Source organism: Phanerochaete carnosa (assembly GCF_000300595.1).
Source record: "Phanerochaete carnosa HHB-10118-sp unplaced genomic scaffold PHACAscaffold_2, whole genome shotgun sequence".
Lineage (NCBI taxonomy): Eukaryota > Fungi > Basidiomycota > Agaricomycetes > Polyporales > Phanerochaetaceae > Phanerochaete > Phanerochaete carnosa.
The window spans coordinates 2,913,484-2,939,292 of NW_006767629.1; the positions used below are offsets into that span (position 1 = coordinate 2,913,484).

The following is a 25,809-nucleotide window of genomic DNA, read 5'->3' on the forward strand; positions in this document are numbered from 1 at the left end:
GGTCCCCACTGCCAATGCCGGCCAGCACACGTCAACCCAGCTCAACCTCTGCCGCATCGAGCTCGTTACTCAGCAGACACCCTGCTTTCCGCTGCAGTTGTATCCCAACTCCAGAAAGCTCCTGTCCGCTGGGCTATGTATAAAACTCCTGGCTCGTCGACATGCCCAGCATCAGTCGTTCTTCGTCTCTTACACACCTCCTCAGCAGAAACCTCTAGAAACTACACACTAAAATGTCTGTCTGGGCTCCCCCTGCTCTGCCTCCCACCAAGCTCGGCATCCACAGACCCCTCGCTTCTCGTGCCGGTGTCCATGTCTCCCCTATCCAGCTCGGTGCCATGAGCATCGGCGACAAGTGGCAGGCGTTCGGCATGGGCAGTATGGACAAAGATTCGAGCTTCAAGCTGCTCGACGCGTTCTACGACGCTGGCGGCAACTTTGTCGACACCGCGAATAACTAGTGAGTTTGCGCGACTCTCTGCGCATATGCAGCAGTAACTCACCCCCGCATTCCCCGCAGCCAAGACGAGTCGTCCGAGGAGTTCATCGGCGAGTGGATGGAGCAGCGCGGCATCCGCGACCAGATCGTGCTGGCCACCAAGTACACGACCGACTTCCGCCGCGGCAAGGGCGGCCAGCACAGTGCCTTCGTCGGCAACAGCGTCAAGTCGATGCACACTTCCGTCACCGCGTCTCTGAAGAAGCTCCGAACGGACTACATTGACATTCTGTATTTGCACTGGTGGGACTACACTACGTCCGTGGAAGAGGTCATGGACGGCCTGCATACGCTGATCCAGCAGGGCAAGGTTCTGTACCTCGGTGTCTCCGACACGCCGGCGTGGGTCGTCTCGCAGGCAAACACGTACGCGCGGCTGACGGGCAAGACGCCGTTCACGATCTACCAGGGCAAGTGGAGCATCATGGACCGCGACTTTGAACGCGACATCCTCCCCATGTGCGTCGCGCAAGGTATGTGCCTGCCCGCAACAGCTCTGCCTTCTGACAGGCGCTGACGTCCGACTCTCAGGCATGGCCGTCGCACCCTGGAATGTTCTCGCGGGCGGGAAGATCCGGACGGACGCGGAGGAACGGCGCCGCCTTGAGTCCGGCGAGGGGGGTCGCCAGCTGTTCGGAGACTGGAAGCGCACGCCTGAGGAGCGCCAGGTCTGCCTCGAGCTCGAGCAGGTCGCGACGGAGGTCGGCGCGAAGAGCATCACGTCGGTCGCGATAGCGTGGATCATGCAGAAGGCGCCGCACGTGTTCCCGATCGTCGGCGGGCGCAAGGTCGAGCACCTACACGACAACATCGAGGCGCTGTCGGTCCACTTGAGCGACGAGCAGATCGCGCGCCTGGATAGCGCCGTGCCGTTCGACAAGGGGTTCCCGTACACCGGCTTTGTGAGTGACCCCCCGCTCTTGCGCGTGCGCCGTGCCGGTCGTGACTAACCTGGGTTGTGCGCAGGGCGACGGGACGAGTTATAATTTCCTACACCAGTCTGCTGGCCACTTCCAGAGATGGCCAAAAGCTGGTCCCATCAAACCCGAGCTTTCGAAGCAGTAGGCGTGAGGGCTGCATGCCTAGTCAGAGTGATACACTCCCAACGAGTCTGGAATATACTACCTCAGCTATAATGTGTAAATCGAGATCGTATCGCGTACCCAGGCCGATTGTCTTTTGCGACAAATTAGAAGGAAAAGTTAGACCTTATCTAAAACATATGACTCGGTGTTGACCTCAATTGAAGTCGAAGAGGCGTAAATACTTATTAGTACTTGCTTAGTCGCAGTCTTCGAGTTTACGCTTGCGGCTTACACGGCTTACGCGTCTTAATGTTTGTCTCTGTCATGGATGGTACCACTGCGCTATTGATGGAGATTATTAACATATAGCCACTCCCTTGCGATGAGTATTGCCTGGCCATGGCCCAACTTGAAGTTCGGTTCGTAGTAAGATAATGCATATCTCGTGTATTGGGGTGCTACGCGCCGTTCTGGCTGTCTTTTTATGAGCCGTAGACTGTACACCATGCCAAGTTTGATATCTCGGATACAGCAGTGGCATACATAGCGACTTGTATGCATTATACTGTACGTGTCTTTCGCAAGAATCAACGTGCCGCGGCGTCTTTATGTAGCGCTGGCGGCTTTAACCAAAGCGCCCGAGTGCCTACTTGAACCAACGCGGTCACGGTCAGCTGGCCACGCTTCCTTGGATGCGCACGTCCTGGTGATAACAACAAATAGCACAGAGGACGTTCGAGAGCGGTCAGCCATTCGTCCTCGTGAACAAGTTTCAGCGCGGCGAGGTGGATTCCTGATGAGATTACTCAATTCGCAGGGCCGCCGGGACGTGTGCATGATATAGACGGTCATGGGGATTCCCCTTGCATGGCTTGGAAGCGTGCGGGATCGTTTATTATATGAGCTATCCGCAGAGGTATCTCCGGGTGCGCTCCTGTCTAGAGGTATGCATATGCTCAAGATGAGGCTGGGTATCGCGACGTTGGGCGCAGTCACCGCTGTTGGCGGCCTTGCGAGTGCACAATGTCCCGACTACACGACATTCTCTCAGGTATGAAATGCGTCACACGAGGCTCACTCAGAGTTGACCCTGGAACGCGCCTTCAGAGCCCCCAGGGCGACCCGTCCGCAGGACCGTTGGGGTTGCCATTCATGCGCCCCGCGCCCGCCTGTCGAACATTCAACAGTTCAGCTGTGGAGGTGGGCGAGTTTTATGATGATGCGACCCAACAAATATTGATTTGAAACACGCAGCAAGTCATAAACGATATGAAGAGTCGTCTGAAAGATCCCGACATCGCTCGCTTATTTGAGAATACCTTCCCGAATACGCTTGGTACGTATGCGGGAGTTACGTGTCTACCTTGTGTAACTCAAAGCCTGGTCAGATACTACTGTGAAATATTTCAATGCGGTCAGTGGTGAGATCCTTATTTTGATTCAGGAATCTCATACGTTGGTGCTGGTAGACCGAGAATCTTGCGTTCATCATCACTGGAGTAAGTGGTTTTCCTATCGCGACCTTCTGCTGATGGGATGATAACCATTTAGATGTAGGACATCACGTACGTTGCTTTATATGTAGATTGTTTCTGTATTGAAGTCGTGGCCTCCGCAGAGCTCAGTGGCTTCGTGATACAGGGAACCAGGTTCGTAATAACTTTCAAATGCGATGGTACAACCGCCAATTCTCTCTGAAATATTAGTTTGCACCGTACCATTATCTGCTCGCTCAAGACAAGGAACTCGCTACTCTCGTCAAGGCCGTCATCAACAACGAGGCCCGGTACATCACGCAGTACCCGTACTGCAGTTCCTTCCAACCTCCTCCAGAGAGCGGCCTGGCTCCAACGCACAATGACTATGCTGACGGCGTCATCGTAAATCCACCCGTCAACAATCTGACGGTTTTTGAGTGCAAGGTCAATCTGGGTGATTTTCCGTTAGCGACGACGACGCTAAACGGTGTTTCCAGTACGAAATCGATTCCCTTTGTGGGTTTATCAAGCTGTCAAGGTCGTATTATCAAGCTACCAACGATTCATCCATCATGAATGATAATTGTGAGCGTCGTCTTCAACGTCTTCAACGTACCCAGTTGGACTGACAAGAATTTCTAGGGCAATCTGCCATCGGACAAATCTTCCGCGTGATCGAAGAACAATCCCAACCGACTTTTGACAAGGACTGGAACTTCATCTCGTACTTCAATTGGACAGGCGGAGCAGGTTCTTTGTCCCCCGCAGTGAACAATGGCGGTAATGGCGAACCAAAGGGATACACCGGCATGGTAGGCACTCACCATAGGCCTTCCGACGATCTGAGCACTTTTGGTGCGCTTCTTTGCCCGTAGCATGGGCCTTTATACTATCTAACTCTCAACAGCATTCTTGACTCCGGCCAACGCCATGCTGAGCGTAGAGCTAACCAATCTGGCTAATATCCTGGACTCTGCCAAGCAAGCACCCAATGTCAGCGCAGCTGCCCGAGAATGGAGTTCGAGAATCAGCAACGCCATCTGGAACACCACTGTGAGCAGGTTCCTCATCTGGAACGAAGGGAGACCATACTTGATAGTGTCTGACGTAGCTTGTGGATAATATCTTCGCATATGAGACTAATGGGCTCGGTTCGCGATATGTCATGGACGACGCGAACGTCCCGGTTAGTGACCTTCAGTGATGTTTTCTCTGTCTTTGAAACTAACGGAGAATGAGCGTAGTCCCTCTTATCTCTGCCCTACCTTGGTTTCTTAAACAGAACGCACCCGGCGTACGTCGCAACTCGGCAGTTGCTCTTGTCCCGGAACAACCCCTACTATGCTCAGGGGGCGACCTTCCTCGGAATCGGGTATGTCCAGAGATAGAAGGAGCACTGCTTGATTTGGATACTAATCCAATGCGCAGCGGGCCTCACGTCGACGTGTGGAACCCTTGGTAAGAAGTTCTGCGGCAGACCTTCCATTCCTTGTGGTTGACATAACTCGTTTCAGGCCCATGTCGCAAGTTTCTGCAATCTTCGGCACTGACGACGACGAAGAAATTCTGACATCGTTGTATCTTATTGCCAACGTAAGTGATGCTGCGGTTCATGACCTCCTGATACCTGCTGACCAGCTGCGCATAGAATACGAATGGCCTAGGGCTGATCCACGAATCCATCGACATCTACAACACGACCTCTTACACGCGGCAGTGGTTCGCTTGGGCGAACAGCTACTTCGCAGAGATGCTGCTGGACCTTGCGCAGCGCAAGCCGCAGCTTATTTTCCACGATGGACGGAGTTATGTGCCCGGTCAACTATGAATAATGCGCGCGTATAAAACTAGTGGACAGGCGGTTCTGCATTGTGCTAGTATAGCTGCATTGACCTGTACTTACGGAACGGGATGTAAACCTGCAGTGCATTGTCTGTCGTTACACGCGCCTGTTCTCTGCGCGGACCTCGCTTGACGAAACAAAGAATAATGTCTCGGGACCGCAGGCTTGCTGCGGTGCTGATGACGCCAAGCAAACCGGATATAGGCGTGGATGGGTGATCTGTAGACTTTGGACTTGACACAAGTTGGCGTTTGTGCCGTACCAGGCTGCGGCACCCTGCCCTGCCTCGTTCTTCTTTCTTTCCCGTACCCCCACCATCGTCGTAAGCGATGAACTCGAGAACAGCCTGGACTTCCAGCCCCGGGACTGTTGGCACACTCATCGTAGTCATACTGAAAGCGGTGTGTGTACTCTTCTCTCTGCTGGCCTGACTGCGTTCTTACTCAAGTCGCTTGCCATCGCATAGAGAAACCTTCCCAATAAACGACACATTGGAAAGCAGGATCCATACTGCCTAGCGACGTTCAACGGCGAGAAGAAGAGGACCAGGGCCATCAAGCGTGGTGGTCAGCACCCCGAGTGGGATGAGGAGTTTCGCTATGAGCTCTGGGATGACGATGCCTCAGAGCAGAACGCACCACTAGGCCCGAATGGCACGCCTCCGCCTCCGCCGCCCAAGAAGAAGAGTCTACCGAAGATCAAGGGTGGAAGATTCCTGAATATCGCTTGCTATGCTGAGGACATCCGCGAGCCAGACTTTATTGGAGAAGTCAAAGTCGATCTGGAGGAAGTCTTGACAAAGGGAGAGACAGATGGCAAGTGCGCATCCTGTGCACCTTTTTCTTCTGCTCACTGTTCGCCCAGAATGGTTTACTCTCATGAACAAGGACAAGTACTCAGGCGAAGTGTACATCGAGCTCACATTCTGGTCCAATGTATGTTATACCATGTCCATATTGCTGAAATATCACTCATGTTCCATACAGGAACCTGTGCCAGTCGCGAAGAAGCAGGCCAAGGCGAAGACTCACAGGCATTATGGCGGCCCTGGCGAGTTTACACCCGCAGATGATTCCAGAGCATCTATTGGCACTGCGTCGGCTGGTTTATCGGTCTCAAGTCTTTCCACGGCCAACTCTCTATATGACGTTGCACGACGCGAAGCCATTCCTCCCTCCCTAAGGCCATCAAGCTCATTGGCGCAGATTGACCTCTACAAAGCGCCTTACGAGACGAATCGTTCGCATCACAGCGTTTCGTCTGTGAGTTCCATGACAAATGATTTCGGCCAGCTTAGTGTGCAGCCGCAGTATACTGGCAGGAGGACGAGCATGCCAGTATGTCATTTGTCGCATGTCTCCGGCATTCACTCATCTGTTGCGCAGCCGATGCACAGCGGGTTCCAGTCGCGGCAGTCGACAATGTCCTCCTCGTCATCAGTCTATCTAGATCAACCTCAGTCTGACTTCAGTAATGATCCGTACGTGTACGCTGCGCAGGATGGACAGCAATACAACTATGATGGTTCAATATCACCAAATCCCACCGGATATCAATCCTTCCCGACTCAGCCCGCCGTACCCGCGATGTATAATCCTCCATATGAGACTACGCCTCGCCCAAGCACTGTCTTGCCAGGCCACGCGCGCCAGACAAGACGAAGTTTGCCTCCTACTTCGTCCGGATTTGTACCGACCCCTGCCTCGTCAGGGTTCGTACCTATTGTACAGCAAAACACTGGATATTACCCGCCCATCTCGGCAACTCCAGCACCAATGCATAACCATGCACCCCCTCGTCCACCCTCACATGGAGGACATCCTAGCTTATACAGTGCACATACAGCGCCAGTTGGTCCTGTACCCACGCCAGCACCATCAAATTTCTCAGCTGTTTCTCAACAATACCCTCCATCGCCCGGGTTTGCCCCGTCGAGCTCATACCAGCATATACCCCCACCGCAACAGCAATTCGGAGGGTATCAGTATACAGAACCAGCCCCACAGCAGCAGTATGCTCTTCCACATCCGCCTCCATCTGCGCCGCCTATTATGAACGGTCAACGTTCACCTCTTCCACACTCGTTGACACCTTCTTCAATGCCTCCACATGCTCAGACGGCTCCACTACCGCCAAATCATAATGTGGGCTATGATCAATCCGCATATTCCCATATTCCTCCGCCACCACCCCTACCAAACAACCAGTCTCCACACGGCTCCAGACCGCTTCCTATCCCCGGTGAAAGTCAGGTGGTCCGGAGACGACACTCTACCATTGGAATGCAGCAACAGCTCGTAGCAAGCCACGTTACTGGGGCCCCGCCTGGTGGCGGTTACAATCCATACGCTCACGTACCGCCTCCGCCTCCGATATCGTCGAGCTTTTCTACGTCGTCCATCCATAACCAGGTTCAACAGCCGCCGCCGCCACCGCCGCCACCTGTAAACGGATCGACGTTCCCATACTCCCCTAGTCATCAGCAGCTGCCGTCTATCCCAGGCCCACCACCTCTACCAACCTCGCGTGCTCCGTCCCGTGCACAAACTCAGCCTCTGCAGCAGCCTCCATACCAGCCTGCGTCTCGACGGCAGAGTTTCAGCCACACCGGCCAGGTATATGCACACCAAACAGGCCATAACCCGTCGCCCCCACAGCAGCCAAGGTACCAACAGGTGGCGCCACCGCCGCCTCCACCCACTACGTATGGTGCGGGCCCGACAAGCCATACCATGGCTCTCGCACAGTCAGGCTTCCATCCTTCATCCCATACGCCGCCGACACAAGCTCCATATCCGGGACCCTTGCCTATACCGCCCCAGGTGCCTTCTAGTCAGTCTTATCACGGGTATGCTGTCGCGAACGGAGGCTGGCAGTGATATGAAGAGGCTTGGCGTTAAAAGCTTGATCTGGTCATCTAGCTTCTTGATAGAATGAAAGACTCATCGTACCTTACGGACTTGCATGCCCAGCTTACGATAAAGGCCCTGTTGTTCGAAGAGTGTAATCTCTCTACCCGGCTGTCTAACGGACTCACATGTTGCATCGCTATCTAGCGCTAGATGACAGTAATTTATTGTTGTGATGTAGTCTCTTCGCTGGTCGCGGTTCGCGCCATCTCTCGCATGCGAGCTTCCTTCCACTGTGCGATGGCGGTCTCGGTCGGCACAAGTCCTTGCCTGCTGAGCTCGAGCCGTGCCTGCTTGCGGATCTCGCCCTCCCGCAGCCGTTCTTCCTGTTCCAGCCTCTGCAGCGCACTCTCAGCGTATGTGACGAGTCCAAAGATGCTAACTTTAAGAGGGGTCGACGCATGGAACAGGTCAGCGAGTCCGGAGAGGAGGCAAAATGTACAGGGCGTACTGACAGCATGAGACCAGGAAACACTTAAAGGGCAGTGTCTGTCGCCTTGAAGCCGTAGATCATATGAACGACAGCTTAAGATAGAGTAGGCGTACGATGCTCACCGGAAGGAGGGCCAGGTCCTGTGTCCGAGGACGGCGAGCCCCGCACCAAGAGCAGCGAACATGGCGGTACCCTCGAGGCCCGCACGCACCTGGACGTCGTATGCCCGTTGGACTCTCTCCGCTCGTTGTCGTTGTCTTTCCATGGCGGTTGCGTTGCACAACCGAGCGCTATAACTGCGCTATAGCTGGCCGTGGGCGAGAGCCAGCAGACGATCTATCAATTTCGGAGTTATCGGGCGCTTGCCGCTAAATCTGCTCGGCAGTCTCCGAAGTCTCGCTTTAGGCAGGTGGTGTAGAACGACGCAGAGGAAGTCCCACAAGGCCGCGCTAAACAGCTGCAATTATTTGAAAATATCAGTACATACTATTGTTCAGAATTCTAAGTGGTGCAATGCTAATAATCGTTAACTCGACTGATAAACTTGACTTGGAAATCATCGGAACAGGCTACGAGCTCTTGCCCGCGGAATGCGACTTGAGTGGCTCGATGGCCGGGGAAGTAATTCACCTGGGATACATTCCTCGTTGAGTTCACTCAAATCTCGGACGTGGGGCACGCTTACAATGTCCAGAGGTGTGTCTGATTTTCGGACGTCCCAAAGATAGACGTTTCCTTCACGGTCACCGCATGCGAAGACGAAGTTGTTGACGTCGCCTGGATGAGTTTAGTTCACGAATATCGCACATAGATCATACTAAAACTCACCTTTGGTGTGCCTGCCCTGCAGGTGCTCTGTCTTGAATCCAAAGCGTTGCACGGGCCTCTCAGGAACCAAACGGTAGTCGCGGATCTCGAACTGGAGTTCTCGATGTGCCACCTTTGCGGGGCTTCAGCTCCTATCTTCCGCTTACGAAAAAGCACACTCACCTCCAGCAGCACACAGTACGGAAAGCTCGCGTCGTGCAAATGGTAGACAGGGTTCGAGACCTTGAACGTATTCACCACACGCTCCGAAGCCAGCTCATATATGTTCACGCGGCAGTCTGCGCCTGCCGTCACCAGCTTGTGGTTGGCGTCGCGTACGGGTAAGAGCGCCTGCACGCACGACGAGTGCTTGATCTGCAGCTCTCGGCGCGTCGCCTTCGAAACGTCCGCAGGCATCTCCCAGAAGTGCACGCGGTGATCATACCCGCCAGTCGCAAACGCGCCGGGCTGCATCATCGCACAGACTGCGCTTGCGCCGGCATTGGTTGATGTCTTGTCCAGGGGCCTGTCAAGAAATATGGGTGGGACTGTCTGCGAAAGTATGAGACGATGCGTCGCAAAAGCAGTGCCTTTATTGTTGCGTACCTCATTGGCTTCACGAATTTGTAGCAGCGATAGCTGGCTGCTTTCTCGCGCATGCGCAAGAATGGCATAGGTCTTGTCATCAACTGTTCGCAGAAGGCAGGCGTCGTCCACAAGATCTCCCATACGCTCTGAAGGCTCCAAAAGAGCGTATCGCTTCCTGCTGAATCGTTGGCTGGATAACATGGACAAAAAACGACACCGACCTCTGCTTCCAGGTAACTAGCTCGACTGCCCCGCGCATTGATACCTCGACCAGACCATGCGCCAAGCCCGTGAGGAGTCTTCGCGGTTTGTCGTGATTGCTGTGTGTAGTACGCAACGATACCTCTGCTGTTTCCGCCCACCTGGTCGCTGGCTGACCGGAATTACCGCCAAGGACAATATTGCCCCGCTCAATTTGGTGATCCGCCGAACGGAGATGACCAGAGCAGATATCCACCTCGTCACGGTGAAGGTGGGCATCACGAAGAGGTTCTGACGAACTGGGAGGGTTAGGCTGCGCTCTGGATAGCGAAGAGTCGGCGAGCTCTTGAGCCGAGCGTGGTGACTGAGCCCCAAAGAGGGGCTTGGAAGTGCGGCTCAGGATCTTCATACCATATTGCCCGTCGATGGTTAAGGTGCCTGAACTAACGGAGAGGAAGTGAGGCGGGGATCCATGCACTGATGGCTCGCTGGTTGAACCACGTTTCGGGGCAGGAGCATGGTCTCGCGCTTGACTGGTTCCACTCTGGACGTCTCGAAGGAGCGTCTCCGGTACAGCTTGCTTTGCACGCCGTGGGCGCAGTTTATCATCGCCCCCAAACGGGAGACCTATGATGCCAGCCTGCTGGACCTGATTACTGGGAGAAGCGGGAGAATTAGAGGCGGAGGAAAGATGTGTCTGTGTTCTTGGTGCACCGACGTCGGACGCAATCTGTCGGGAGACTGCAGCTGTCCATTGTAGCGGCTGCTTTGTCGATGGTGCCGCACTATTTGGTGCTCTCGGGATTGGTTTGGCAGCCGATACAGGCGTTTGTTCCAACATAGATCGATGGTGTTCCGTATACTTTGGCTCTGAGCCATAAGATATGCTGGCATTGGCCTGCGGAGGCTTGCATTCCGGAGCAACACGTCCACCTAAATAGCTAATAAGTCATTGCTGAAAGATGAAAAGCGACATATAAAAAAAGCACATGCACGCACGCTGATCTGTCTGTGGAAATAGAGGAATCTGCTCCTGGTATGTGGAATCAACCTGAGTGGGGTACACAAATTACGTTCCGAGCCGAAAGATCGCATATATAACGCATACATGTAGCTCGGTTATATTATTATTGGCCTGAGGCGCAACGGAACCCTTCTGGTAATCAAGGGGCTCTACGCTTCTCCGAGCTTCGTTAAGTGGCACATCGCCTGGAACCGGAGCTACCGAAGCTGGAGGTTCACGACCAGGCAGAGAGTGATAGAATAACTTGACTTGACTGCGACCCTGGAACTGGTGGCTTACGACGTTTATGCCACGCTCGACAGCGATTTGATAGAGATTTTCTCGGGCCCACCGAGCTCGATTATGCCTAGAGTAAGGGGCGCCCTCGTGACAGTCGTTTGGAAGGTCTACGATGAGCTCCTGTTTCCTGTGCGCGGGCGGCTTATGTTTATGTCTGGTGTTATCCTCTGGGTTTTCGTGAGGTGCACGACTTGATACGCGTGCAACTTTGTGAGGCGGGCCATGCGAATCGTCCTGATAAGAATGCTCTCGTTTATACGTGGAAGAAGGCCGTTCATACTTTGAGGTGTCTAAAAAATGCTATGAGCGACGAGCGTATAGTTGAAAGCTAGAAGTCTTGCATCTGTTTGATGCGACATATGGGCTGTCGTGTTGGTATGATCCCGAAGACGTTGATGGCTGGGAAGAGTTAGAGGCATGCGCGGGTACATGTGGTCCCGGAGGTCTTGGGCGAAAGCCGACGGAGTTAGCACTTCGCCCTCTTTGAGAGAACTTTCTGGATGATCCTCTGGGTATTCCTCTCGGACGAGAGGTGCGGACGAGAGGGACGTTTGCGGTTCCCTTGCGGCTCGGACGAATTTCGTTTGGCTGTGTATCCTCTGAAGGAATCCTTTGCAAAGTATGTTGAAGCATCCCATCCTCAAGACGCTCAAACGGTGCTTACATGCCCTTGTCGTCGTCGTGGTCCGAAATACAGACTATGATATGATGCGCCACCACCTTGGCGCGAGAGAATAGACGCCATCAACAGGACTCCCGATTTGGGTCTAAATTTGCTGTTGACTTCCGCTGATACTCACCTCCAGACTCGTTTGTGACAACCTACATTGTCTAGACCACAAGTTACAGCATTGATTTATGTATTCTACGGAGCTCTTACGATTACTAATAGCTAGACATGAAACAAGAATTTGAAGACGACCAGCCCCGTCCGCCCTTCCCAGTGCTGCACGGCACTGCACGATCTACTCGAAGGGGTGTGGCAAGACTGACCTTGCCTACCGACGTAAGCGATGATGAACTTAATACAAGAATTAAAAGCATTATCCGCGAGCTTGCTGCTCAGGGGAAGAGGATAAGTATGCTTCCAAAACATCTGTAAGTCGCCGTGCAGCAGAGAAATCCTAATATTGACCACGCATGCAGCCATGATGGGGTAGCCATTGACTGGTGAGGGAGGGCATCACTGAAACAATGTGCCTATTTAATGTATGCACAGGCTTTACGATAGATCTGTTGAGCATGAGGACCTTCAGTCCATCCTCCGCCGAGTCGTGTAAGCAGCTCAAACTTCAAGATTTAGTCCTCCTGTGCCAGATTGTTGATAACTACTTCAAAGACCGGGGCTCAAAGACGAGCATGTCATGCCGGATGTTCAGAATCTGTGCCCTCCGATTGCTGGTCCTTCCAGAAATGTCAATGATAACTTCGTGGAGCCAGAGTCACTGCCAGTGCTTCTATCCGACCTTGGTTCCCGCACCTTACCTTCTCTTCGCCAAACCTCCGAGCCAGCTATCATAGGCTCTACGGCAGCTCCTTATCGCAGGTGCTTTTCTGAGACTGTCGTGTCGACTGGAAGAAGACGAAGAGCCGCTAGCGTAGAGCGGTTCACTCTCACCAATCTCGCTCCCGATACGCAAGCCGATGAGCTCTTACTGTCGCTCGAAGAGTCCGGTGTGCCTAAAAATGCGTAAGCAATACCCCTTGAAATTCATGACATGCCTTGTCTGCATGGGCGTACTCAATGGCAAGCAGCATCACAGGGATCCGTATAATGGCAGCACCGGTCGGTACAGTGGCGACAGTCTATGTGGCCGCAGGGTTCGACGCTGTCTCGCTCGAACGGATGGTCCGAGGAGTCGCTTCAGGCCAGCAACCATCTCAGGCCCCTGAGAGACCTGACGCATTCATAAACTTGGTATCTGACGATTCCGACGTCGAGCTTGACGACGGTTCGGCGACGCGCGCAACAGTGGATCCACATGTCGCTATACAGACGGCCGACAAGCTACCGGTAGAGAGAAAAGAACCAGCACCCGAAGATGGTTCCATTTCTCCTGCTCTGAGCTATCTCACACTGGATGAACACAGAAACGAACTCGGCAACCACAATAACGCGGAACTAGAGCTAGACGCCGCTCCAGAAGAGGCTAGGGAGCAGACGTTATCCCCGTACAGCCGCTTGCTAGCTCTTCAGTCAAGCGATCACGATTCAGATGATGACTTGCCTGTTGATAATGACCGCTCGGGGTACGCTGGGGTAATTGAGCGCGATGAAGATCCCACAGAACGCTTGCTCAACGATGATATTGGTGCAATTAGGACTTTCCTTCAGGATAGTTCAACGGAGCTACATCGACATATGCAGCTCCTGTCTGACGAAGCGTCGCCTTCTGCTCCACCGTCGCATCGCTCCCTCAGACTAGGGGGCTCTCATGGTGGTTCTAATCAGCGCATTGGACAGCGCTCAGAGACCTCGGATTTGAACGTGAAGCGCTGGAGCCAGAATCCGTCATCTGACTTCACCTTCGGAGGGAAGGGCAACCGAAGGGGCCTCCCCGTCCATGGAGCCCGTGTTCAAAAACTTACTTTGGATCGTCCGGTTCCAGTTGACAGCGACAGTGTATCTGTGGCCTTGCCCAAGTCAGAGTACGCTAAGAGTCGCCGGCTTGTCGTACCAGCGAACCCAAGCTTGCCGATAGCAGCAATATATATGCGTGGCGATTGCCAGTTCATTCATCGACGGACGCGGTATGTGCTCATGAAAATATACTGGAGCATTTCTAATATATTCACATCGTAGGGAGCACATCGCTCAATTTTCGCTGCCTAGTGAGAAATACCGCCGGGATGCGGTCTCGCGCCATGTCGTCGATGCGATTTCCCTAGATGACAGTACCGTCGTCATTGCCTATGACCGGGGACCCAGCCAGGCATCATGCCTCACTCTTGATGCTGAGGTAAGCTGTCCACAACACTTGGGCAACGTTCTCTGACACACCGAACACAGCATCCCTACCTTGTAGATCTGCCCCACAAGGGTCACACGACAGTCATCGAACACCGCCACACCGGCACGTCGTCCCCAAACCCTGGCATTTCCGCCATAGCGGGCATGCCAGCGGACAATCGCCACCGGCGATTTCTATCCGGCGGTAGAGACGGCACCGTGCGCGTGTGGAAGCTTTCAGGCAGCCAGGGCCGGAGCCTGCAGGCAGAGTCTGTCCAGCTGCCGCTCTCGCCTGGCCAACCCGTGCGGAGCCTCGCGTGCCGGTCGTCCGACGGCCGCACCTTTGTGTGTCACGCACGACACATCTCGTCTGCGCATGTAGAAGCCCCGAGGCCCGCAACGCCGGCGCTGCTGTCTGCCGCGCCGCTGCAGGTGCACGTCCACCCCCAGAACCCGCATGTCGTGCTGCTGGAGGTGCGTACGTAAAAACGTTGGCCGCGTCTGGTGCTGACGCGCGGATGCAATCCATTAATTCCTTCGCCCAGGTCGATCATCTGGACTACCAAGTTCAGATCTACGATGTGCGCCAGTCAAACTTCGACAGGAAGCCGGCGATGGAGTTTGGACACAGGGTCGCACCATCGATGGGGGCCAAACACCTGTATCGCAGAGGTTCGACGTCGCATGCCCTGTTTGCGCGCGGCTACACCGACGGCACCCTATGCCTCTGGGATTATCGAAACAAGGACGTACGTCTGTTTCCGCATGTTTCTCATATGTCTGCTCTATAACGGCCCTGACTCCGGTCTCCGCCAGAATGTGGTGAAAAGATCTCGGGCTAGGGGCGATCCTATCGTCCATGCGGTCCTGGCTGGGGACCAGGTGATCGCCTACGGCGCATACAGGGTCACTTTCTGGAGCCTCTCAGATTTCTAGAGATCCCGCAGACATGTTGGCCGGTCAAACTATGTGACCATTCAGGCATATTATTCCGGAGGGGTATGGAATTGCAAAATGGAGGGGCGCAGCAGGCAACGAGGCAAGAGAACATAGCAATGAACAGAGTGGTGCGACGGCGCCAAAAGCTCATTCCTTCTCCGAGCCGCCCAGCTCGATAGCGAAGGCGGCAGCCAGCTTGGAGAATTCGAGCATATGCTCGAAACTGAACTCTGGGGAGATGTCGTAGCGACTATCAAAGCTGATGAGCCCTACGCTTCTCATGGGAGCATAGAAAACTCACTCTTGCGTCGAGTGGATGTTCTTGTTTGAGTTCCCGAACGAGCTCTCTGATTGGGTGCTAGCGGTGAGAACAATGGCATAGTAAAGAGACGGTAGAGACGTACCGATGGTGAAGGAGCTGGGATATCCGGCCTTCCCCCATGGTGCACTGGTCGGGTGGTTCAGCTCGCAGCAATGACGGAGTAATGAGAAGTCGTAACGCACTGATCACTGCAGGCGTAGCCACACTTAGTCTCCACCCACGGGATGTCGAGATATTCATCGACCAGCTGCTTGTTGAATTCAGTCAAGCTAAAGCACAGAATGGATTAGATATCCATATGTGGCATGGAGCGCAGCGTCTTGCCTTTCGTCCGTGAAGTCGGTGATGATGCCGACTTCTTCGCGAGTTCCGGCCTTGACCCATGCCGTCATGTCAAACTAATGGTGACAGGGAAGTGTCAGACGATTCTCGAAACCAGCCCGAAATCGATGCACTAACCTGACTCATTGCATACACGTTCGCCGAGCGGGACTCATAGTCTTTTGCAACAGCTTGAGATCCGAGAAGGCCGCCCTCCTAATAGACGGAATAAGCATAACCATCAGATAGCCATTAGCGATAGCGTGGGCACCTCTGCGGAGTACCAATGGAACTCAATCGTTCGCACGGGGCGGAAACCGGACGCAATCAGCGCTCGATAGCTCTCGAGGATGGTCACACTACCGCTGCCGTCATCGTCAGCGCCTGGGACCATGAGGTTAACTTCAAGTCGCGGAAGTATTCATAAAACTTACCAGGCGCCGGCAGGAAGGGCCACATATTCGCACTGAGAGTGGTGAGCGACAGGGCGGAGACTAATCAGAAAGACAAACCTATCTTGGTGAGCTCCAATGATGACGACCCTGTCATCTGTGGTCGAAGTACCGTTAATGCGCGTAATCTGCCACATTAGTTAGACATGGCAGTATTTAGAAGGTACAAGAGTACCCACAATTGTATTCTGATTCCATGAGTGAGGGAATTCCTGGATGGAAATGTGCTTCTTGAGAGACTTCGAAGCATATTCCTCCGTGATCTGGTAGCAACGCGTTGCGGTGAACACGCTGCAGATACAGCTCGACCTCTTATGCTTACCTCTGAGATCTTATTCAGCAGCCATTTCTGACTGTCGCGCCCGGTCTATAAGCAGGTTAAGAGACGATAAAAGATTTTGGAACAACTTGACGTACGTCACTACGATAGTCTAGAAGCATTGTCAGCTCGACGTGATAGACGATAACTCAAAGTGATACATACAGCGAGTTCTGAAGCTTGTAAACTGCTTCAAATTCTCCTTAGGACCGTCGGTAGAAAGCTTCTCCAGGACTGGGAGTACCAGCGAAGAAGCATTCGGCTTCTTGTACGATGCTGCTTCCCCGTCAGGCAACCACCACGCTAGATGGAAAACTGCACTCACGCTTCACAAGGGTCCTCAAATGAGCGGTAGCGCCCAGCTCCTGAGTTTCTGTGCTGACGTAGTCGTCAGTGGAACAGTTCCGTATGCGGGTGGTTGACAAAAACCTACATGTCGAAGAAGTTGACACCCTGGGCTTTCATGTTGATCTGCAATGATGTGAGCAGATTTTCCAGGCTGTATACCAAACGGCTTGCCTTCTCCAACTCTGGGACCCATATCGGCTCCTTGCCTTCAACCTGTACTAGGCGCAGTGCGGCCAGGTCAAGGCTGTAGCCGGGATATTCATTCTGAATGTTGGTCAAGGGCTGCTGGGTGTTGAGCAGAAGAGATGGCGATGCCACGACGAGGCTTGCGAGGGCGAGTAGAGCAGCGAAGGACTTCATCGTTCGAGGTCGAGTTTGGTTGTATGCGCTGTGTCGCGGCTGGCCGCGTCCCTACCGACGGCGCATTACCACGTGACTGTCACGTGCGAGACCCGTTTTGAGGAATCGACCGAGTCTGTTCTTGTTCTGGTATTGCCACCGTTTCAGTCGCTTCTGCAGAAGCTTGTCACTTTTTACGAGGGGGTTGCCATGTCGAAAGCAGTCAAGGGAGGAGCTGCGTCGCTCGTGGTGCGTGCTTGTACTTTGCTGATGGAATTCGCTCTGTGACTCACTCTCAGCGCATCCATCTTCACAGCGCATCCTCATCCCTGCTGGAAAAGCATCTCCGTCACCCCCGATCGGTCCTGCACTCGGTGCTCGTGGTGTCAAGTCAATGGACTTCTGCAAAGAGTTCAACGCACGCACCGCGCACGTTGAACCGGGCATACCAACCCCGACGCTCATTTACGTGCAGCCCGACCGCTCATTCACATTCATCACAAAGACGCCACCGACCACCTACTTCCTCAAGAAAGCTGCTGGCATCGAAAAAGGAACAGGCAAACCCGGACATGAGATCGTTGGTACCGTGAGCTTGAAGCATATCTACGAAATTGCTCGCATCAAGCACACAGATGACCACCTGAAGCACCTTCGCCTGGAAGCGATCGCGAGCACGGTCGTCGCCACTGCAAAAACGCTAGGGCTTCAGGTGGTTCCGTAATCGGCCCGTTTCTCGATAATTAAAGCCGTGTGTCCTGCCTGTCGCTTCATTAATACAGCGCGTTCCAATTGATTATCGTCCTGCTAGCATCTCCGATGAGTGCCGCGCACAGTTTGACATCACGAGTGGCACGACTGTGCCTGATAATCAGCAATGTATCCGTAAACCCATGACATGGCAAGTATTAGTTTTCGAAGAGGGGCGTGGGTTTGCCGATATCCGCTGGACGTGAGTCGAGGCATACTCGTGCTGATTTGGAGACCTTGGCCCCGTGCAATGCGACATTCCGCGAACGCTGGGGCGTCCAAGCGGACTCGCAAGGGCGCAAGGTTCTGGGGTGAAGATTAGGTTGGGAAATGCGTAAGCAGCTGAGGAGGACCGAGTATGGCAGATATTATGCGAAAGGGGCAAATTCCGCACTTTGTGCGCCGTCGTTACCTGTTTCGTTGCTTAGCCAATGCCGCACTTTCCGTCGTAGAGAGACCGAGTTGCCACATCCGCAAACAACCTCTCCAGTCGGAATTGTCACTTCGGTGCCCTAGCAATGCACTGAGCCATCATGACCGAGATGGGAGAACCTACCTTATCTTCCTGCCTCTTTGTCCTGCGTAAGGCAGGTCTGACATGCTGCCTCCACGCTCTGCTCACCTGGAACCGTCTCCCCGGATGAATTCTCACTGAAGATCCAGCGGCTTGCCCCGCAGCTGCCATATCAAGATGCAGGCCTTTTCCTCGTGCGAGCGAAGTAAGCGTATTATATCCCATCTTTTCTGTTTCTCATGTGAATTCTGTTGCCAATAAGCCATTTTCGAGCTGCAACGCACAGCGAGGCCAAGGCAATTCCTTTGTTTCGAAGCGTGGCCACACCTCGTATTCTCGTGTGTCGTAAGCGGCGCCGCAACGGTCCCTCATTCTCGCCCACCGAGATCACCTTCCACCAGACCTGAAGCGGCGCTTGCTGGTCCTCGTGTTGCTCCCCGATCTTGGTCGCCTCAGCCGAATGGGCGATTCGGACCTGTGGCCTACTCAACAAGGCGGCAGTCGACATCATGAACGCAGCTCTTCTGCCGTCTACACGTTGAATTCCTTGTATTCATCTTTATCGGCCACCACGCACGCGTTCCCGATCGAATAATCTACCATCATCCGACCAGAGCAGATTTCACCCTGGCTGTACGATATAAAGTCTCTCACATCGTGCCCATGCCACGGCAGCCTCACCACGCACCGACCCATTTTGTCCTCTTCAATCCAGCACCCACAAACACACGCTTTAAAACGATATGGCTGCTCCAAACGAAGTGCTCTCCTGGACTTCTCAAGATCCCCGCAATAGCACATTGTTCAGCAGCTATGGTGTACTCTACCGTTTTTCGGTGCGCCAGTTTGAATGTGGTGGCGCATGTTTTCTCACTGAAATCTCTTGGTGACCTGTAGACAGAACTAAACGCTCACGGCGTCAATGTCACGACGCTTTGGAAAGCGATTCGTACCAACAAGGAGGATCGTGTAGCGAAACTGGAGTGGGCCCCCAACGGCGGTCTTGGGCGTGCGGTGATTGGCAAGGTAAAAATTTTACCCGGCAGGATTCTGCAGATTTTGTGACAGGTGTTGCAGAGCACGTTTCCTATGGCGGACCTCGTCCGCAAAGATCCTGGCGTCCCTGTAAGTGCAATCAGCTTTCTAACGACGTCGCGTTTGTAAAACTTTTCCCCGCAGGAGACCCGAATATTCAACGGCCCGGATGGCTACCTGTACGCCTGGAAGCCCACTAACAACACCGCAAACGACATCTGTGTAAGTTTCTTGTGGGGAACTTTGATCTGCAACGCTCAATGAATGTCTCATCGTCCTCCACAGCTGCAGGACCAGAATGGCAACGTCATTGCGTTCTACCGGCCAATAAGGCCAGTGCGGTATAACATTGGCGACGTCTACGGGGAGCTGCATTTCTGCCGAAGTGCAGGCGCAGGCGTGGTGGTAGGTTCTCCTCCGACTTGCCGCCCAGACACGACCTCACGCGCCCCGCAGATGCACCCACCCCTCATGGACACGGTGACCGTGACGGCGATGCTTTATCGCTTCGTAATCACGTTCGGCCTATGAAATAGACTCCTTGTGGTTCTCGGCAATCTCTTGACTTAAAATGTAACCTATCGCTGTTTTCGTGTCTGCACCTGCTTTCTCGCACCTGTGTACTGTACCTCTCACGTCGCCATCGCATATCTATTCGCAACTCTGGTTTCCGCCGCCCAGACAAACTGTGAACGCCGGAGGACAAAGGAACGCGAAGGAACTAGCCGGCCGCGAGGCAGCCGCTGAGTACGACCATATAGAAGCGGCCGATGACGGCGTTGGAGGTGCAAGCAACGTGTACGCGGTGACTAGAGCCTCGCTGCCGGCTTCTCGCTCTGCTCCGGCTTGACGACGTCGAGGATGGCGTCCGTAGTGCGGATGACCCATTCAGTGCCCTCGTCGGTGGCAAGCCAGTAGTCCTCCTCGCTAAGGCCTTCGATGTCGCGCGCCTTCAGCAGGCCAAAGACGTGGCTGATCAGCTGAGGACCGACCTGCTCCTCTGCGCGTAAGCAAGCCGTGCCGACGACCGAGCCCAGTGCGCGGCTCAGGTTCCCTTGTTCACCAGGCCCGCCGGGGAAAGGGGCGAGCACCGAGCCGTATGCTGTGATGATGAACTCTATATCAAGCGGCGGTCAGCAATCGAACACGCGGAGGCAATGATATGTAATGGTGAGGTAAGGATTACCAGGAAACATCAGTCCTGGAACGCACCGATGAAGTCCGGGTGGTACGAGCCCAGCTTATTGTAGAGCTTCACGTCATGCGGCGTATAGATGGACTGCCATAGAGCTCTGCCTCTGGCTGTGATCTCGTCGATATTCTGAGGAGTAGGCGACCTGCACGAGTGGCAAAACCAGTAAGCAAAATTTTGCACAGTGTTTTCGAGAAACCAAGTCTCGCGCCTCTTGGATTCCGTCCTCAGCTGGGCCTTTACGTCGCCCTCCATCACCTCCTGCAGGCCTGCAAGAGAGAGAATCGTCTGGGGGACTGCGTTGTGAGGCGATACGGACTGGCAGCATAGGACGCGGTCACGTACCCGGGGCACACCGACGAAGATGCAGCTCTTGAGTGCGGATTCGCGCATCAATGCAGCCTTATTCACTGCGTCGGGCAGACTGCGACGAGACGCGGCATCTTCGGGATCAGCTCTCGTCGCAAACTTGTAGAGGTACCCGACACTAGACGGCACGTTCGCGGTGAGCAGCGCGCAGGTCTGCAGAGCGAGAGAATCCGCAATCAGCAGGTTGCGTTAAGTTTGCGCTAGTGGGCTCACCGTCAGCGTTAGCCATCCCGTCTCCGCCTTCTTGGTCCTGGCATCGTCGAATGTCGATCGCAAAACAGCGCTCAGTTTGGATATCGGCGGTGCAGGAGGTAGGTTTGGGTTCCTCAGCGTGACGAGGCGTTTGACTACAGGAGGCAAGTGCTTGACGACCATGGCAGTCAGGGCTCTCTCTGCGCACAGCAGGGGGACCAGCGAGGTGTATGTCTGATAAATCGATAACAGGTTACCGTGGGCGAACGCGGCATGTGGCGGAATCGCGCAGGAAATCGGGATCTGTGAGATTCACGGAAGTATGACCTCAGACCCGGCCAGCTGGAAGACTAACCGGTTTTGCACGCGCATCACACATTCACACAGACGAGACACAGAAAAATCGACACAAGTCATGCAGTATCGAGCCTGTATATACTGCACACATTCACTAGCTAAGATATCAATCTTTGCTAAACAACTTCATATCTACTGAACGCGCAGCCTCCAGCTATGTGTTACCAAAGATGCGAAACAAAATGCATGATCTTCTGAACCAGCCGATCCACGGACTTGCAGAAGGTCGGATGAAAGGGCGGGTATACAGAAGCGTTGAAGGCGCTTCATGAACGATTTAGTAGTTGCCACTGATGATGAACTGGCCGAGGTCGGTCGGCTGGCCGTTGGACCCCATGAGCTGATCAGCAACGATGACATTTCCCATGTTCTGCATGAAGCCTAGGAAGAATAACATGTCAAATGTCACTCCTCGTGATAATCCGGGATACTCACCAAAGGGGAAGGCAGCCGCGATCCAAGGAGTATCCATGATCCAAGGCATAGCTTGCCCGTAGAAGGACCAGACATCGGAGGTAGTGGGCTGGGCGCCACCGTTGAAGTTCTACAGCGAAGTCAAGTTCGTATTTCTGGCAAATAATGCCACAACAACACACCTGGGGAGCGAACTCAGTGATGTAGATGGGTAGGTTGTACGTGTTGTACCACTGCGTGACATAGCTCTGGAAGAGTGAAAAGTCAACGTCGTACCAGTGTACGGCTATGCAGTCGAACTGTAGAAGGCAATCAATGCACACTCATGTTGATACCGAGGCAACGAACCGTGCAACCACCATTGCAAGCCTCGAGCATGTCGGCGATCCAAGTGAAGCCATTAGGATTAGAGCTGGTGGCAGGCGAGCAGGTCTGGTAGCCTTGGGCACGCTTGGGCTCAATATTTTGCATCCAGAGGGTGGCGCCATCCTGAGGGTTCATGTTGGATTGACCAGGTTCATTGGGTCTGTAGAGCGAAATGAGCAAACACGGCCGCGCGCAAGTGAGAGATACACACTCGTTCATACCCAAGATCCAACCGGCGTATCCAGGCGTCACAACGGACTCGAAGTCTGAAACCTGATCTGGTCCCCAGAGCTGTGCCATGAACTGCAGGTTTGGAAACTGGTGGTTGGGGTCTGGAGTGTAAGGGCTCCAAGAATAGATCCTAAAGCGCAATCAGTACGACGCGGCGTCTCAAAGCGCGACACATTTCAGCTTACCATCCCGTGACACTGGTGGAATAAAACTGGAGGTCAGATGAGGGACCGTTGGGCCAAGCCAATCCGACCTTCGTCTGGCCATTGGAGGGAGCCGAGGACGGAGTCGACGCTGGAGCAGCGGAAGAGCTGGAAGAGGGTGCGGCAGTCACTGCGGGAGAGCTGGAAGAGGGTGCAGCAGTCACTGCGGGAGAGCTGGACTGAGTCTCGCTGGTCGGCGCAGGGCTCGGGGCAGTAGAAGTAATGGGGGCCGCAGATGAAGTGGACACCGCGGCACTGCTCAGGCTGGTCGAAGGACGGGGCTTGCAGCGCTGCGTCGAGTTGTTCTGACGCTTCTTGTTGCTAATCCGAGAGCGGCGGGCAATCACGTCGTGATGAACTTGGCGGTTCGAATTCTGGTGAATGCCAGTCGCGAGCGCGTTGACAGGAGCAACGGCGAAGGTGGTGGCGAGCGCAGCAAGGCAGGCGAGTGCAAGAAGATTGATAAGCTTCGACGCCATAGCTAGATAAATAACTTCAATCTAAGCGATCTCGTCTGTGGTTTCGTGGATGTTTCACAAGGAACGGGTAGGGGAAATGAGCGTGCGCCCTAGGGCGAGAGGACCGAGGAACGGACGGAGGAAGAGAGGGAGGAAAGTTGGTGAGTAGAAGGAATCGTTGCACTTCAAATTTTAAACGTTCTAAATATTCATCTCCTTAAATTGAGCCTAGAAACCGTTCACACGATCACGTGCGTGCCTTGAAAATGTGTTCGACTTGCCAAAGCTACCGAAGCCTGGACACCGCCATGGTCCGTAGATCTCATCATTCACGGCATGTTGAGACATCGTCGGCAGCTCGTCGACCTGTGCTGTACTACGTGCCGAACGCCAGCGTCATGATAGATTGCACCGGGTATATACAACGATGGCCTGATCCCGGACCATATTGAAGGAAAGGTAATGCGTTCCGTTCACCGCGGGTGATACCAGAGCGAGGGTATAGTATGTCGTCTAATTATACGGGCCATATACCACGTACTTGCCCAGATCTGTGAGTATGCCACCCTTCATGAGTTGGTTAAGAGGGTTAACATTGCCCATGTCCTCAAGGAAACCTGTGTTAGGATCATCAAACTCCCGGTCCATCTTAGCAGTACGCAGCTATCTTACCGAAGGGGAAGAAGGCCTCGACGTAGTCCTGAGACATAAGCCAGGGGATGACGGTCGTGTAGAAGTTCCAGATTTGGTCCATATCTGCTTGAGCGCCGCCACCGAAGTTCTGCACGAACGGTTGTGTTAGACCGACGATCACTACTCCCTGAGCCCACAGAAATACCTGGCAAGCAAACTCTGTTATAACAATGGGCCTGCCGTACTTTTGGTACCAGTGTTCCACGTAGCTGATTAGGCCCTGAGGGTCAGTGTCGTAGTAGTGTAGAGCGTCGTGAGAGAACTAAAAAGATAGCGGGTCAAATATATAGAAAAAGGTAGATTGGTATAGGCCGTACAGTGCATCCGCCACCGCAGGCGGCCAGGAAGTTGTCCATCCACTGTTCACCGCGGTCGGAGGAGGTGACAGCTGGACCCCAGATGTCGTAGCCCATCCCGGTACGAGGGTTAACCTCCTGCTTCCAGTATGCAGCAGCAGAGCTCGGGTCCATGTTGAGCTGAGAAGGCTCATCGGGCCTGGCAGTTCAAGTTATAATAAGCTAACAACAAGACAAATGACAGCTCACTCATTAAGAGCAAGGGCAACGTAGGCGTAGCCGGGAACGACCAGCTGGTCCCAGACGGACTGCTGGCTGGGTCCCCAGAGCATGGCAGCAAACTGGAGACCGAGAATGTCAGACGTAGGCGTCCATGGAGACCAGGTGTAAAGGCTAGAGGACGATGGTCAGTCTAAAATCTCGTCAAAGAGGCCGTAGCCTTACTATCCGGTATTATCGCTGATGACATTAGCGAGAGAAGAAGGATCATTCTCGCTATTCCAGGCGACGCCGACTTTACCCTTGCCAGCTGAGTTGACGGGAGCAGGCACAGACGAAGGGGACGGGGCAGCAGACGTCATGGGAGCCGGCGCAACCGAAGTTGTGGGAACCAGTGCGACGGAGGTGGCCGGAGGCGAGGCGATGGGGGTTGTGGCAGGAGCACCGACACCGACAGAAACACCGACGGTCACGGCGGTTGTAGCAGCTGAAGTCTGAGCTGCTGCAGCAATCGAGGTGGAGGTCCTGAGCTTACAATGTCCGTTAGTACCGCGCCTCTTCTTCCTCGCAATGGCCTCGTGTCCACCAGTAACGATGCGGTTCAGGTGGGAATTACCACCTGAGGAGAGCGCGGTCACGGGCTGCGCGATGAAAGTTGTAGTAAGGACAGCAAGGGAGGTGATAGTAAGTAGATTGAGCAGCTTGAAAGCAGCCATATTCAATGAGCAATATAAGGAGCGTGTCACGGAAAATGAATGTGGTGAAGCCCTCAAGGAGCTCGAGTGCGATACTAGGGGAAAGGAGACAGGAAGCGTTGGTAGGTAAAGCGAAGCGAGAGATCTGGCGTTGGCGAGAGGGTGTACATATATCACTTAGGTAATCCGCCAAGACCAAGCCTGCATGGTGAGGTCTTCTGCGATTGGTGCAGAGCTTGGGCTTTTTTTTTTCATTGCCGACGAAGGGCGCAGATGTCGTGCAGGACAACGGAAAAAGGACTTTTCGGCGGGCGAGAGCAGACACAATTTAGTTGCGCCCGCGCGCGACGGCGCGACGCGAACATGTCACCGCCACACGCCGGGCAAGCATGAATCATTCTTTATGATAAGAGTACCCCCGGCATCTCCCGCTAAGAGGACATGGGCACAGATACGGATCGGACGACCTAAAATAACCCCAAATATACCGGATGGAGCGTTTATGCTCCAAAGATTTCCGAAAGTCTCCAAAATAAATCTGGTTTCGCACACCTTAAGCAGGCGCTTTCCTCGCAAATTTCGCGACGCGTCGTGCCCTCAAATATCCTGACAAATTTTGAGTCCCTTCCGCGCTAATAGTATCTGAGTTCGTTGCGCTTCGCACGTTCCGTCTCAAACCTCCCTTCAAATGGACGAACGATCACAATCACACCTCTGCCATGATGTCCTTCAGTTTGTTGTCCCCTTGG

General features: G+C 53.9%; 11 protein-coding genes across 11 annotated transcripts; 5 read left to right on the forward strand and 6 right to left on the reverse strand.

Annotated features, from left to right (window-relative positions):
* Positions 1-184: 184 nt before the first annotated feature.
* PHACADRAFT_250298 (uncharacterized protein) lies at positions 185-1,710 on the forward strand. The gene is made up of 4 exons (XM_007392156.1): positions 185-460; positions 521-972; positions 1,031-1,401; positions 1,466-1,710. Exons 1-4 carry the CDS (start codon positions 234-236, stop codon positions 1,562-1,564), a joined length of 1,149 nt encoding a protein of 382 aa, XP_007392218.1. The 5' UTR covers positions 185-233; the 3' UTR covers positions 1,565-1,710.
* Positions 1,711-2,145: 435 nt separating this feature from the next.
* On the forward strand, positions 2,146-4,986 carry PHACADRAFT_205888 (uncharacterized protein). The gene is made up of 16 exons (XM_007392157.1): positions 2,146-2,575; positions 2,632-2,724; positions 2,779-2,860; positions 2,913-2,938; positions 2,994-3,023; positions 3,082-3,089; positions 3,143-3,173; positions 3,231-3,446; positions 3,500-3,587; positions 3,645-3,857; positions 3,910-4,055; positions 4,114-4,188; positions 4,247-4,374; positions 4,431-4,460; positions 4,517-4,595; positions 4,651-4,986. Exons 1-16 carry the CDS (start codon positions 2,375-2,377, stop codon positions 4,828-4,830), a joined length of 1,626 nt encoding a protein of 541 aa, XP_007392219.1. The 5' UTR covers positions 2,146-2,374; the 3' UTR covers positions 4,831-4,986.
* A 112-nt stretch (positions 4,987-5,098) lies between these two features.
* PHACADRAFT_170250 (uncharacterized protein) lies at positions 5,099-6,799 on the forward strand (the record flags this gene model as incomplete). The annotated part of the gene is made up of 5 exons (XM_007392158.1): positions 5,099-5,246; positions 5,312-5,660; positions 5,710-5,780; positions 5,832-6,182; positions 6,231-6,799. Coding segments are annotated over exons 1-5 (1,410 nt in total), but the record flags the coding sequence as incomplete, so codon positions are not given.
* A 770-nt stretch (positions 6,800-7,569) lies between these two features.
* On the reverse strand, positions 7,570-8,448 carry PHACADRAFT_250305 (uncharacterized protein). The gene is made up of 3 exons (XM_007392159.1): positions 8,310-8,448; positions 8,210-8,250; positions 7,570-8,136 (listed from the first exon to the last, which is right to left on the reverse strand). The coding sequence occupies exons 1-3, from the start codon at positions 8,369-8,371 to the stop codon at positions 7,919-7,921; spliced, it is 321 nt and encodes a 106-aa protein (XP_007392221.1). The 5' UTR covers positions 8,372-8,448; the 3' UTR covers positions 7,570-7,918.
* Positions 8,449-8,595: 147 nt separating this feature from the next.
* Positions 8,596-10,728, reverse strand: PHACADRAFT_205891 (uncharacterized protein). Its single transcript, XM_007392160.1, has 6 exons — positions 9,804-10,728; positions 9,601-9,757; positions 9,178-9,546; positions 9,016-9,127; positions 8,873-8,964; positions 8,596-8,817 (listed from the first exon to the last, which is right to left on the reverse strand). Exons 1-6 carry the CDS (start codon positions 10,622-10,624, stop codon positions 8,704-8,706), a joined length of 1,665 nt encoding a protein of 554 aa, XP_007392222.1. The 5' UTR covers positions 10,625-10,728; the 3' UTR covers positions 8,596-8,703.
* A 2,102-nt stretch (positions 10,729-12,830) lies between these two features.
* PHACADRAFT_86715 (uncharacterized protein) lies at positions 12,831-14,522 on the forward strand (the record flags this gene model as incomplete). The annotated part of the gene is made up of 3 exons (XM_007392161.1): positions 12,831-13,841; positions 13,894-14,046; positions 14,097-14,522. 3 exons carry the CDS (start codon positions 12,831-12,833, stop codon positions 14,520-14,522), a joined length of 1,590 nt encoding a protein of 529 aa, XP_007392223.1.
* Positions 14,523-14,557: 35 nt separating this feature from the next.
* PHACADRAFT_170253 (uncharacterized protein) lies at positions 14,558-17,159 on the reverse strand. The gene is made up of 16 exons (XM_007392162.1): positions 16,909-17,159; positions 16,823-16,860; positions 16,715-16,767; positions 16,555-16,665; positions 16,488-16,501; positions 16,393-16,437; positions 16,250-16,333; positions 16,131-16,198; positions 16,053-16,084; positions 15,890-16,002; positions 15,757-15,834; positions 15,622-15,695; positions 15,480-15,566; positions 15,380-15,423; positions 15,277-15,322; positions 14,558-15,225 (listed from the first exon to the last, which is right to left on the reverse strand). Exons 1-16 carry the CDS (start codon positions 17,095-17,097, stop codon positions 15,123-15,125), a joined length of 1,179 nt encoding a protein of 392 aa, XP_007392224.1. The 5' UTR covers positions 17,098-17,159; the 3' UTR covers positions 14,558-15,122.
* A 96-nt stretch (positions 17,160-17,255) lies between these two features.
* PHACADRAFT_250309 (uncharacterized protein) lies at positions 17,256-18,189 on the forward strand. Its single transcript, XM_007392163.1, has 3 exons — positions 17,256-17,325; positions 17,393-17,827; positions 17,888-18,189. The coding sequence occupies exons 1-2, from the start codon at positions 17,287-17,289 to the stop codon at positions 17,798-17,800; spliced, it is 447 nt and encodes a 148-aa protein (XP_007392225.1). The 5' UTR covers positions 17,256-17,286; the 3' UTR covers positions 17,801-17,827; positions 17,888-18,189.
* An 850-nt stretch (positions 18,190-19,039) lies between these two features.
* Positions 19,040-21,338, reverse strand: PHACADRAFT_250311 (uncharacterized protein). Its single transcript, XM_007392164.1, has 10 exons — positions 21,150-21,338; positions 20,913-21,089; positions 20,781-20,855; positions 20,588-20,714; positions 19,832-20,492; positions 19,661-19,780; positions 19,520-19,597; positions 19,418-19,465; positions 19,238-19,366; positions 19,040-19,176 (listed from the first exon to the last, which is right to left on the reverse strand). Exons 1-5 carry the CDS (start codon positions 21,309-21,311, stop codon positions 20,185-20,187), a joined length of 849 nt encoding a protein of 282 aa, XP_007392226.1. The 5' UTR covers positions 21,312-21,338; the 3' UTR covers positions 19,040-19,176; positions 19,238-19,366; positions 19,418-19,465; positions 19,520-19,597; positions 19,661-19,780; positions 19,832-20,184.
* A 183-nt stretch (positions 21,339-21,521) lies between these two features.
* On the reverse strand, positions 21,522-23,327 carry PHACADRAFT_250313 (uncharacterized protein). The gene is made up of 6 exons (XM_007392165.1): positions 22,682-23,327; positions 22,477-22,626; positions 22,248-22,425; positions 22,082-22,198; positions 21,921-22,029; positions 21,522-21,866 (listed from the first exon to the last, which is right to left on the reverse strand). The coding sequence occupies exons 1-6, from the start codon at positions 23,176-23,178 to the stop codon at positions 21,763-21,765; spliced, it is 1,155 nt and encodes a 384-aa protein (XP_007392227.1). The 5' UTR covers positions 23,179-23,327; the 3' UTR covers positions 21,522-21,762.
* A 343-nt stretch (positions 23,328-23,670) lies between these two features.
* Positions 23,671-25,081, reverse strand: PHACADRAFT_192050 (uncharacterized protein; the record flags this gene model as incomplete). Its single annotated transcript, XM_007392166.1, has 6 exons — positions 23,671-23,774; positions 23,830-23,938; positions 23,996-24,112; positions 24,168-24,345; positions 24,396-24,539; positions 24,591-25,081. 6 exons carry the CDS (start codon positions 25,079-25,081, stop codon positions 23,671-23,673), a joined length of 1,143 nt encoding a protein of 380 aa, XP_007392228.1.
* Positions 25,082-25,809: the final 728 nt, after the last annotated feature.

Bases quoted from the DNA above. Each gene is read 5' to 3' on its own strand.
- PHACADRAFT_250298 (XM_007392156.1), top strand. From the start codon at position 234: ATGTCTGTCTGGGCTCCCCCTGCTCTGCCTCCCACCAAGCTCGGCATC. The intron at 461-520 runs GTGAGTTTGCGC...CATTCCCCGCAG, and splicing joins GTCGACACCGCGAATAACTA to CCAAGACGAGTCGTCCGAGG. The intron at 1,402-1,465 runs GTGAGTGACCCC...GGTTGTGCGCAG, and splicing joins GGTTCCCGTACACCGGCTTT to GGCGACGGGACGAGTTATAA.
- PHACADRAFT_205888 (XM_007392157.1), top strand. From the start codon at position 2,375: ATGGGGATTCCCCTTGCATGGCTTGGAAGCGTGCGGGATCGTTTATTA. The intron at 2,576-2,631 runs GTATGAAATGCG...ACGCGCCTTCAG, and splicing joins ACTACACGACATTCTCTCAG to AGCCCCCAGGGCGACCCGTC. The intron at 3,447-3,499 runs GTCAATCTGGGT...CGGTGTTTCCAG, and splicing joins TGACGGTTTTTGAGTGCAAG to TACGAAATCGATTCCCTTTG.
- PHACADRAFT_250305 (XM_007392159.1), bottom strand. From the start codon at position 8,371: ATGTTCGCTGCTCTTGGTGCGGGGCTCGCCGTCCTCGGACACAGGACC. The intron at 8,251-8,309 runs GTGAGCATCGTA...TACGGCTTCAAG, and splicing joins AGGACCTGGCCCTCCTTCCG to GCGACAGACACTGCCCTTTA. The intron at 8,137-8,209 runs GTCAGTACGCCC...CCCCTCTTAAAG, and splicing joins GTGTTTCCTGGTCTCATGCT to TTAGCATCTTTGGACTCGTC.
- PHACADRAFT_205891 (XM_007392160.1), bottom strand. From the start codon at position 10,624: ATGTTGGAACAAACGCCTGTATCGGCTGCCAAACCAATCCCGAGAGCA. The intron at 8,965-9,015 runs GTGAGTTTTAGT...AAACTCATCCAG, and splicing joins GCAGGGCAGGCACACCAAAG to GCGACGTCAACAACTTCGTC. The intron at 8,818-8,872 runs GTAAGCGTGCCC...AATGTATCCCAG, and splicing joins CAGACACACCTCTGGACATT to GTGAATTACTTCCCCGGCCA.
- PHACADRAFT_170253 (XM_007392162.1), bottom strand. From the start codon at position 17,097: ATGAAGTCCTTCGCTGCTCTACTCGCCCTCGCAAGCCTCGTCGTGGCA. The intron at 16,666-16,714 runs GTGAGTGCAGTT...ACGGGGAAGCAG, and splicing joins TTTGAGGACCCTTGTGAAGC to CATCGTACAAGAAGCCGAAT. The intron at 16,003-16,052 runs GTAAGTTTTATG...TCATGGTCCCAG, and splicing joins GCCCTTCCTGCCGGCGCCTG to GCGCTGACGATGACGGCAGC.
- PHACADRAFT_250309 (XM_007392163.1), top strand. From the start codon at position 17,287: ATGTCGAAAGCAGTCAAGGGAGGAGCTGCGTCGCTCGTG. The intron at 17,326-17,392 runs GTGCGTGCTTGT...CCATCTTCACAG, and splicing joins GAGGAGCTGCGTCGCTCGTG to CGCATCCTCATCCCTGCTGG.
- PHACADRAFT_250311 (XM_007392164.1), bottom strand. From the start codon at position 21,311: ATGGTCGTCAAGCACTTGCCTCCTGTAGTCAAACGCCTCGTCACGCTG. The intron at 20,715-20,780 runs AGGCGCGAGACT...TGCCACTCGTGC, and splicing joins AGCTGAGGACGGAATCCAAG to AGGTCGCCTACTCCTCAGAA. The intron at 20,493-20,587 runs GTGCGTTCCAGG...CGCTTGATATAG, and splicing joins GTACCACCCGGACTTCATCG to AGTTCATCATCACAGCATAC.
- PHACADRAFT_250313 (XM_007392165.1), bottom strand. From the start codon at position 23,178: ATGGCGTCGAAGCTTATCAATCTTCTTGCACTCGCCTGCCTTGCTGCG. The intron at 22,627-22,681 runs GTAAGCTGAAAT...ATTGCGCTTTAG, and splicing joins TCCACCAGTGTCACGGGATG to GATCTATTCTTGGAGCCCTT. The intron at 21,867-21,920 runs GTGAGTATCCCG...TATTCTTCCTAG, and splicing joins CGCGGCTGCCTTCCCCTTTG to GCTTCATGCAGAACATGGGA.